The 9,856-nt window shown below is 38.8% G+C and overlaps 3 protein-coding genes across 3 annotated transcripts; 1 reads left to right on the top strand and 2 right to left on the bottom strand.

The window, feature by feature from the left end:
- The first annotated feature begins 200 nt into the window (after window positions 1–200).
- LOC142980604 (trypsin, alkaline C-like) lies at window positions 201–2,172 on the top strand. The gene is made up of 4 exons (XM_076126077.1): window positions 201–263; window positions 777–945; window positions 1,176–1,422; window positions 1,859–2,172. Exons 1-4 carry the CDS (start codon window positions 218–220, stop codon window positions 2,144–2,146), a joined length of 750 nt encoding a protein of 249 aa, XP_075982192.1. The 5' UTR covers window positions 201–217; the 3' UTR covers window positions 2,147–2,172.
- Window positions 2,173–3,779: 1,607 nt separating this feature from the next.
- LOC142980776 (trypsin, alkaline C-like) lies at window positions 3,780–5,933 on the bottom strand. Its single transcript, XM_076126354.1, has 4 exons — window positions 5,888–5,933; window positions 5,476–5,644; window positions 4,752–5,001; window positions 3,780–4,067 (listed from the first exon to the last, which is right to left on the bottom strand). Exons 1-4 carry the CDS (start codon window positions 5,931–5,933, stop codon window positions 3,780–3,782), a joined length of 753 nt encoding a protein of 250 aa, XP_075982469.1.
- Window positions 5,934–7,299: 1,366 nt separating this feature from the next.
- On the bottom strand, window positions 7,300–9,604 carry LOC142980775 (trypsin, alkaline C-like). The gene is made up of 4 exons (XM_076126353.1): window positions 9,559–9,604; window positions 8,847–9,015; window positions 8,109–8,355; window positions 7,300–7,587 (listed from the first exon to the last, which is right to left on the bottom strand). The coding sequence occupies exons 1-4, from the start codon at window positions 9,602–9,604 to the stop codon at window positions 7,300–7,302; spliced, it is 750 nt and encodes a 249-aa protein (XP_075982468.1).
- Between the last annotated feature and the right edge of the window lie 252 nt (window positions 9,605–9,856).

The raw sequence follows: 9,856 nt of genomic DNA, 5'->3' as shown, positions 1-9,856 counted from the left end.
GGCGGCGAAGGTTTTTAAAAAACACGCGAGAATTTCGGATCCAACTTCAATTTTCCGTCTTCAACACTCAAACGGTCGCCGGTTTTAAAAGAGTCGGCGGAAGTGTAGTGTAAACGGTGCTTTCAATGATTGACCTGAGAAAGATAAGATACGTTAATATAAATATTGTTGAATTGCGTAAATGTATTTTATTGTATCACCTGTACTGGAGAGCAAAATGCTTGTGTTTATGGTACTAGCTGTTTATTATGCAGCTGTCTCAGGTATATTTTTGAGCCACATAGATTTGTACAATATTATATTAACTTAGCCACCATGTGTTAAAAGCCAACTGTATCAACTGATATTTAACCTAACTGAAGATTTTAAAACAGAAAATTCAGTAATACACGTCAGGATTGATACTGCTGCGTTTTTATCAAAAAGAAAGGCTTCCTTTTCCATTTTTTTTATACTTTTTTTTTTTAGAGGCGCCTATAGCCATTTGCGCTCACCGGTTGGTAAACGATCTGTGGGTAAAGCAACCCTTGGCGCGGTCACTCTATAGATGGGTGACCGCATAGTGGTATTTGAACTGGGCGTCTCCGTGCTTCGGAGGGGGCGTAAAAAGTCGGTCCCGGCTGTTGTTTACTAAGATAACAGTCGTTAAGCCATGTTCAAGGCATTCGGGCGGCTTGAACAACTTTGGCACTAGGTTGACCACTAACCATACATTATGAAGAAGAAGATATACTTTTTTCATCGCTCTCACTAATTGTTTGACATTTCTTTTCTAGCTGTTCCTTTCAACTCTCCGCGGATAGTAGGTGGTGAGGAGACTACTATTGACAAATACCCGTCAATGGTAGTTATTCTTCAAGCCTGGGATTCAGTGAACTTTCGTCAAGGATGTGGTGGTACCATCATGAATCAAAGATCTGTTCTCACTGCCGCTCACTGCTTTGAGTAAGTATTGTTTGAAGGAACCATATGCTAATTTAGATCGATCTATTGTCAAACACAAATTATTTAGTGGATTTTCGGAGCATATTAGATGACTGGTTAAGTTTGGGTTCAAAAACAAGACACTCGACCAAAAACTGCAGAAAAAACGTACCGTGACAATATATTCTCTCAATTTTCTTTACAGTGAAAGACATTGATTCTCAATACCTATATTTCTTTTGTTTTTGCAGCCCACCGACTGTCTCATGGTACCGCGCTCGCGTCGGTTCCACATACGCACACAGCGGAGGCACACTCCACACTGTCAGCAGTCTCATTATCCATCCCGACTACCGGACAGGCCATGACATCGCTCTGATGCGCACAACCAGTCCCATTGTGTACGGCGACGTTGTTCAACCAGCACCTATCGCTGGTCCCAACTATTTCCTGGGAGACAATGAAGAAACATGGGCAACTGGATGGGGCTCTGTTTACGTAAGTATATGACATTGTACTGTTGATAAACATAAGATGAGATAGAAATAAGCACTGTAGGATGTGACTGTCAATTCTGGAGAGCTAAAACAGGAAGAATTAAGAGACAAATCTGGAGTCCTTGACACCTTACGAGTTGTTCGAGCCTTCGCACGTTGTGTACTTTTTGCCAATAAGCATCTTAGTGTACACATGATAATGGCCGCCTTTACACACACGCTCTTTCGCGCTTTCTTAGGAGCGAACAGGATTACGCACGGGAATAACGGTGCGTTCTTAACTCGCGATTTTCTTTGCAGGCTTGACAGATGAGCGCGGCGCGCGCTCTTCCCTTCCCCTCACACACCCTTTACACGCGCGATTGTTGTTTCATGCGCGATAGAGCGTGTTTGTAAAGGCAGCTAATCTCTTACTTACATACTTTTTTACTTTTTAGATGATGGGACCCAGATCTGAAGAATTGCGTCACGTTAAATTCTGGACTATCAACCAAGATATTTGTGGTGAAAGATACCGCACTAACATGGGCGACAATATCCTGTGCACTGGCTGGCTTGATGTTGGTGGTGTAAGTCAGTGCCATGGCGACTCCGGTGGTCCCGTCTACCACCACGGTGTGGTCGTCGGAGTCACTCATGGAGGGAATGCATGCGCTTCTCCTATTTTCCCTGCTCTCAGCATGAGGGTGTCATTCTACTCCAACTGGATCCAGGCTAACGGATAAGATTGTGTGTTTAAAAATAAATGCTATTGAACTTTTGATCTTATTTAAATAATATACCCATATGAAAGCTAACCTTACTTTGCGTAGCTGTGTCGCTATAGGTCGACCACTTAGTAGAAAGCGACGTCATGTACGATTAATTTAATCTAAAAATATTCTGTCCTATCCTGTAACTGAACAGGCTGGTCAAAAGTAGTTTGGGTTGATTTTGCTAGTCAATAGTAGTGTTGACTGGTTAAGAGTTTTGATGCAACATATCTTCTAGCAGTTGTAGCAAAAGACTGCATACTCTTCTGGGTCAATGATGCTCTAAAATCTAAATTTATTGTACTTAAGTTAAGTTTAGTCATCTGTCCGTAAATTGACCGCACCAAACATGTCTTAACCAAACTTGTTGCTTATCATTGATAGCAACTGACTGACTTAAAGGCAATTCATGATGACTTGTCACCAGTAGCCAAACAGATTACGACTCAATAATATTCTATTCTAAGAAAAAATATACCTTACTTGCATAAAGATTAATAAGATTTGTGTATCATAACGAGATTAAATTAATAATTGTTAGTTCAAAACATTACATTACAGTAAAACTATCTTATGCCCCCAGCTACGCTCGAGATGATTCATTTATTAATATTTACGCATTATGATCTAGAATAAGAACCTCTAAGAAATAACAAACATAATATACCTACTTTTTTGACTAGTAAAACAAACACTGCTGCAAAGCACAGTAATATTAAGAAGTATATTGCTTAACTAGTATCACAATTCTCTACCTCTATCGACTACCGACAACTGGCTGGCTATCGAAATAAAAGTTATGACAATTGGTACAGCGCCTCTAGCGGGCGTCGTAAAAACTATTTTGTAGTACATTTTAAAAGTCAAACTTTCGACGCGCACGCAACGCCGCGCCGGCCATTCGCACACGCCCGAAAAATGTAGGTAAACCAGAGAAACCTAGTAGACAGGAAACTGAAGCCTAAGTAACAATTTAGTTATCATATCTTAGTAAGTATCAGTAGCAATCGAAATTCACAGATAATTTTCAATTGGGTATTTCCAGTTCTTGTTTAGATCAACAATTAATCATGTGTTATCTGAAAAATGTATTTGTATAATGATTATAATATTAAGAGAATCAGATTATTTGATTGATTTCTTTTGATCTTATTAAGTAGAGGAAATGGAATGTTCTCTGAGATGCTAACGGTGATACTATTAAACTACTGTTATAACGTACGTTTAAAACATACTAGAAAATTTGTTAGCTTAGGAATGATGCAACTTTTGCTTATGTACAACAACTTCTTTTCTTCTTGTACAATGTACATAGCAGAGGCTTTTGATTCCTTATGTTGTAATTATCAGAAGTGTAATTATAATCATAGTTTTTACCCTTTGGGTACGGAACCCTAAAAACTAGTAAATATATCGATTGATATTGATACTCAAAATCCAAACGTAAGTAACTTTTTTCAAACATACGTTTAAAAGATAAAGATACTTTAATTGAACTATTACTACTATAAAACATTACAGGTCGTTTAAACAATTAATTCAGAGTTCGTATTTGAAAATGAAACAAAGTTCTCTTTACACGTAATTTTTATTTATCTATTTAATCTTAAGCATTAGCTTGAATCCAGTTAGAGTAGTGTGTGACCCTCATATTGAGACCAGGGTATAGGGGGGAAGCGCATCCCGTTCCTCCATGAGACACTCCGACGACCACACCATGATGGTAGACGGGACCACCGGAGTCACCATGGCACTGGTCACGACCACCAACATCAAGCCAACCAACGCACAAGAAATTGTCACCAAGAGTACCACGGTACCTTTCCCGACAAATTGTCTGGTTGATGGTCCAGAATTGTACGTGACGGAGTTCTTCAGACCTGGGTCCCATTAACTGTGAAATAAAATAATAAAGTTAGTCGAAGTTTTCACGTATATGGAGTTCTATTATAATAAGTTAGTGTATGTGATTCCGCGTAGAGTAGGTAATCTGCTACCCTGAACACAAAATGGAGTGGAGCCACAGATTAAAATGTGTGGTTAATGCAGGAAGTAGGTATAGTGGTCCGGTTGACCTGACAAAGTTATGGACTTTACTCGTATATGCTTCTGCTTTTTTAACCTACGCGCCTTCACCCAAGCAACCACCACGGCGCACAATTTTGTGATGCACATTCTATAGTGGTATTATCCAATAATGTACCTGAGGAGCTCGTGGCTTAGTTAACAACAGCTGCACGGATCGATCTCTTAGGTTAAACAACGCTTGCCGACTTTGAACTGTTTTGCTCTTCCATGTACATGATGATATCTATTTATTTATATTTATGATGTTTCGTAAGACACGATAAATTGTGGGTCCAGGCTGTCATTTCCAAAGACCTTTGACAGCTATTAACAGTAGGCAGGAGCTCGAAAGTCTGACAACCAGTCTTACTGAAGGGTATCGTGTTATAACCCAGGTTACTAGGTTGGTCCGATAGGCAGTCGCTCCATGTAAAATATTCGTGAGACTGGAAGCCGAGTCCAATATAGTTGGAAGATAAGCTAGGCTGACGATATCTTAGACTGTACTTACATAAATAGTACCCCATCCAGTAGCCCACGTCACTTCGTTATCTCCAAGAAAATAGTTAGCACCAGCAATAGGAGCTGGTTGTACGACGTTGCTGTACACAATGGGACTGGCGGTGCGCATCAAAGCTATGTCATGGTCAAAGTAATTGTAGTCAGGATGGAAGAGGAAACTGCCTACAACGTGGAGTGTACCTCCACTGTGAGCGAATGTGGAGCCGACGCGAGCACGGTACCATGAGACAGTAGGGGGACTGAAAAATAGAAATTTTAAGTCAACCAAGCAAAATTTGAAGGAATTAAAAATAGGATATTATAGTTAAATTTGAATTAAATTACGGGCTTCTTATTGTTAAATAAATAAATATTATTGGAGAACTCACACACGGTCATCTGATTCCAAACTAAGTAGAGCTTTTACTATGCTAACCAGACAACTGATAAACTTACTGATATACTTCTAAATACATACAAATATTAATAAATTAACCATGACCAACGTGACCATTGAAACCACTGCGCCAAACGTGCAGTTATGCAAATCGTCGAAATGAGATTGTGTCAAGAATTTCAAGATATCGGCAAACTAGTTTAGTAGAAAATGTTTTTGTATATTTTTATTCATTTTTCAAGACAACTTATTGAAAAATTCCATATTATTTTAGTTGAACACTAGATTGGTTACAGTTTGCTACAGTAAATAAATATTTAATTAATACAATACTTACTCAAAACAGTGAGCGGCAGTGAGCACAGATCTTTGATTCAAGATGGTTCCACCACATATTTGATAAAAATTCACAGTGTCCCAGCCTTGAAGGATAACTACCATGGAAGGGTACTTGTCAATAGTGGTCACCTCACCACCCACAATCCTCTGAGAGTTGAAGGGGACAGCTAGTGAAAGAAATGTAAAATAAATAATAAATGATGTAAAGCATTAATTTCGACAAACGGTGAAGAAGAATTGAAAAGAGTGTTCTTAATATTATTTACTTTTTAGTAGTAGTAAGTAAATAAGTATGTTTATAAGTTATTTGGTTGCCATAGTCCAAGCTCTGCTTAGTTTTCACATGACCGCGTGAGAGTTGCCTAATAAAAAAAATATAAACATGTAACACGATAAAAAAGAACTCATACCTGAGACAGCTGCATAGCAAGCAGCTAATAAAATAAACACACGCATTTTCCCCTCCAATAAAAATAATACAAAAAATAAGATTTTGACATCCCAACAACATTTATATTGAAAACTTAATCTTATCTTTCTTAGAATTCTCATAAGCCACGTATACACTGCGCCAACCAGATTTCCAATATTTGCGCCCAGACGTAAATTAAGGAAAAGGAAGAAGAAGAAATTGTACATCGAAAAAAAATTCAACCACTTGTCGGGTCATAGAAATTTGATTTTTTTAGAAATATTAGTCATTTCTACATGCAAAGTGTCCAATTAGATTTCAAATCCGGCGATAGTTAGTGAATATGTATGAATGTTTGTTACTCTTTCACACAAATACTACTTACTGAACCGATTACGATGTTTGGGATGTAGGTAGCTGAAAATCCAGAATAACACATAGGCTACTTTATATCGGGATTTACACGGGAAAGATTTCCACACGGATGAAGTCGCGGATGGCTTCTAGTCAATAATAATAATACAGATATTTTTAAAACCCATTGAAATAAAAACCGCGTTGGAAGTGGTTCAGTTTAAGTTCAATATTGGTATGTGTATCGGTTCAACATAATGGGAACGGTGCCTTGTTTATATCAATTAACTTGCTAATCGCTTAGTTATCAGAATCTGCTAAAGATTAGAAGTGATGTAATCTATACAGATGTGGAACAATAATAATTGTGACCCAATTGACGCAACAGTTCTTGCGGGACACTTCCTTTAAGCAATTTATAGAAGACATTACTTAAAATGTATACTAAGATACCTGGGTCATATGTGGCCAAAAAATATGACCATATACAAACCAAACACGAAATATTATAACGCGACCATTAATTGTAGCAAGTGTCGCATGAATCTAAACAGCGTACCTGTCAACCCTTCCAGCGCCCTGCTAGTCGCCTAGTGTCAGTTAAAGTAAAACATGCATGAAGTTCGCAACAATGGTATGTGGCCATATTTCACCCAGATACCTTACTTGTCTTATATATATATTCCCTTCTCCGTTTGAAAAGAGACCCTTGCCCAACAGTGGAACAGTTAGGGGTTAAAAAATACTTATCTATACTAATATTATAAAGCTGAAGAGTTTGTTTGTTTGAACGCGCTAATCTCAGGAACTGCTGGTCCGATTTGAAAAATTCTTTCAGTGTTAGATAGTCTATTTATCGAGGAAGGATATAGGCTATCTATCATCACGCTACAATTAATAGGAGCCGAGTACCAGTAAAAAATGTTACAAAAACGGGGAAAATTTGACTCATTCTCTCTTATGTGACGCAAGCAAAGTTACGCGGGTCAGCTAGTGATAAATAAACAAAAAACGATTTTCATCATCTTCAAACATTTCTCAATTTATTTAAAAATCTTAAGCGTTAGCCTGGATCCAGTTGGAGTAATATGAGACTCTCATATTAAGGCCAGGGTAGATCGGAGAGGCACATCCTATTCCTCCATGAGATACTCCGACAACTACACCATGATGATAGACGGGACCACCAGAGTCACCGTGACACTGATCACGACCACCCACATCCAGCCAGCCAACACACAGGTAGTTGTCACCAAGGTCATCGCTGTACCTTCCACGGCAGATATCTTGGTCGATAGTCCAGAATTGAACGTGTCGCAGTTCTTCAGATACAGGTCCCGTTTCCTGTAAAGTATAAAAAATATGTAAGTAAGAGATTATTCTGCACATAAGATGCTTATTGGACTACTACTACTAATCGTATGGTTAGTGGTCAACCTAGTGTCAAAGTTGTTCAAGCCGCCCGAAAGGCCTTTGACGTGGCTTAACGACTGTTATCTTAATTGACAACAAACGGGACCGACTTTTTACGTGCCCTCCGTAGCACGGAGACGCCCAGCTCGAAAACCACTATGTGGTGACCCATCTATGGAATGACCGCGCCAAGGTTTGCTTAACCCACAGATCGTTTACCGACGGGTGAGCGCAACTGGCTACGGGCGCCTATTGGCTATGGTATATATTATGGGCATATTGGAAAAAAGTATACATATAATGTGCGAAGGTTCGTGCTCGTACAGCTAGTAAAGTGTCATCGTCTTCGAATCTGTCTCGTAATTCTTCCTTAGCTCCCCAGATTTTACAGTCACACCTGCATATTTTTTTGCCGTTATATGTCTATTAACAGTAAAATAACATATACTTACGTAAATAGCACCCCATCCAGTAGCCCAGACTTCTTCATCACCTAGTAGCTGATAGTTGGGACCAGCGATAGGAGCTGGTTGTACGACGTCGCTGTACACAATGGGACTGGCAGTATGCATCAGAGCGATGTCATGGTCTGTCCGGTAGTCAGGATGGATTATGAGACTGCTGGCAGCGTGGAGCGTGCCTCCGCTGTGTGCGAATGTTGAACCGACGCGAGCGCGGTATATTGAGACAGTCAGTGGGCTGAAAAAATAAAAGAATTATCAGGTTGATAGAGGAATTTTGTCTGTACTTATTAAGAAAGGATGCATATGATGGCAAAATTGAAAAAGAGAAAAAGATGTCTTTATATTTATGACAGTTGTTTTTTTTCGTGTCTTATTTCTATATTAAACCTTTTCACTGTGCATTTACAATGTCTAGCCATACTTAGTCCAGATCAACTACACATGTTTGACGATAGATCGATCTGCTCATAAATCTTTAGTTATGAAGCTGAAGAGTATTTTTGTTTCTTTTTAAAAGCGCTCATCTCAGGAAGTACTGGTTCGAATTGCAAAATTATTTTTGTGTCGAATAGACCATTTATTGAGGAAGGCTTTAGGCTTTATATCATCACGCTACGACCAATAGGAGCAGAGTACCAGTAAAAAATGTTTCAAAAACGGGGCAAATTATGACCCATTCTCTCTTATGTGACAAAAGCTAAGTCAGCTAGTTGTTTATATACTTACCGAAAACAGTGAGCGGCAGTGAGAATAGATCGTTGATTCAAGATGGTACCACCACATAATTGATGAAAATTCACAGAATCCCAGCCTTGAAGAATAACTACCATGGACGGGTAATTGTCAATAGTGGTCACCTCACCACCTACAATCCTCTGAGAATTGAAGGGGACAGCTGGAAAAGCAATGTTAAACAATTAGATCAATTAAAGTAAAGTATTAAAAATGTTGAAAATGAAACCTTTACGGTATTACAGAATTTAGTAATTTAGTTGAATTCAGTAATGTAGTTACGCTATTTATCTGGCCTATCGTCTGTGGATGTCTAAATTAGACGCACCCCCTTGTCTGTGGAGCCGATTTAGTGGGTTCGATCCGACAATCCGATCCGTCCGATTCAATCGATAATTACGATATTTAAATGACATGTACCGGCCGAAATCTTGGTCCAGTAACAAAATTTTGGTTGCTTATGAAGCCTTCGTAAGATTTAAAAAGGGAACTATATATAAACCCCTAAATATGAAAAAAAAACTACCCCTTGCAGTAGGGGTGAAATTTTCGCGACCGGTCGCTCCACAGATGCGGCATTTGCAAGACCGACCGGAAGCCGCTTCACAGACGAGGGGGTAGATACAGTTGGCTTTTAACACTTAGTTTGTAGGCATGTCAATGTAACTTGGTACAAATCGACATAGTTCAGAAATAATTTCCATACCTGAGACAGCTGCATAGCAAACAGCCAGTAACATAAACACACGCATTTTGCTCTCCAATACAGATGATACAATAAAATACATTTTAGCCATTCAGTTATATTTATATTAACTTATCTAATCTTTCTTAGGTCAATCGTTAAAAGTACCGTTTACACCCACCGTTTAAACCGGCGTATAGACAGTTTGACAGACTTAGAGTGTTCTTAGGTAAAAAGGGAGTTTGAAATATGTTACTTAATTAGTCCAGTCATTATAGTAAGTTCACCTGGGAATTCGAGATACCCAGCTGTAAATCTG

Source organism: Anticarsia gemmatalis, chromosome 18 (assembly GCF_050436995.1).
Source record: "Anticarsia gemmatalis isolate Benzon Research Colony breed Stoneville strain chromosome 18, ilAntGemm2 primary, whole genome shotgun sequence".
Lineage (NCBI taxonomy): Eukaryota > Metazoa > Arthropoda > Insecta > Lepidoptera > Erebidae > Anticarsia > Anticarsia gemmatalis.
Note: the sequence above shows the minus strand (reverse complement) of the source record. Positions and strands in the feature narration are given on the sequence as shown.

Excerpts from the sequence above, each read along its gene's own strand:
- LOC142980775 (XM_076126353.1), bottom strand. The coding sequence starts at position 9,604 with ATGCGTGTGTTTATGTTACTGGCTGTTTGCTATGCAGCTGTCTCAG. Across the intron at positions 8,356-8,846 it reads ACTGCCGCTCACTGTTTTCG|CCCACTGACTGTCTCAATAT; the intron begins GTAAGTATATAA and ends TTATTTTTTCAG. Across the intron at positions 7,588-8,108 it reads CTGGATGGGGTGCTATTTAC|GAAACGGGACCTGTATCTGA; the intron begins GTAAGTATATGT and ends TATACTTTACAG.
- LOC142980776 (XM_076126354.1), bottom strand. The coding sequence starts at position 5,933 with ATGCGTGTGTTTATTTTATTAGCTGCTTGCTATGCAGCTGTCTCAG. Across the intron at positions 5,002-5,475 it reads ACTGCCGCTCACTGTTTTGA|TCCCCCTACTGTCTCATGGT; the intron begins GTAAGTATTGTA and ends TCTATTTTTCAG. Across the intron at positions 4,068-4,751 it reads CTGGATGGGGTACTATTTAT|TTAATGGGACCCAGGTCTGA; the intron begins GTAAGTACAGTC and ends TTTATTTCACAG.
- LOC142980604 (XM_076126077.1), top strand. The coding sequence starts at position 218 with ATGCTTGTGTTTATGGTACTAGCTGTTTATTATGCAGCTGTCTCAG. Across the intron at positions 946-1,175 it reads ACTGCCGCTCACTGCTTTGA|CCCACCGACTGTCTCATGGT; the intron begins GTAAGTATTGTT and ends TTGTTTTTGCAG. Across the intron at positions 1,423-1,858 it reads CTGGATGGGGCTCTGTTTAC|ATGATGGGACCCAGATCTGA; the intron begins GTAAGTATATGA and ends TTTACTTTTTAG.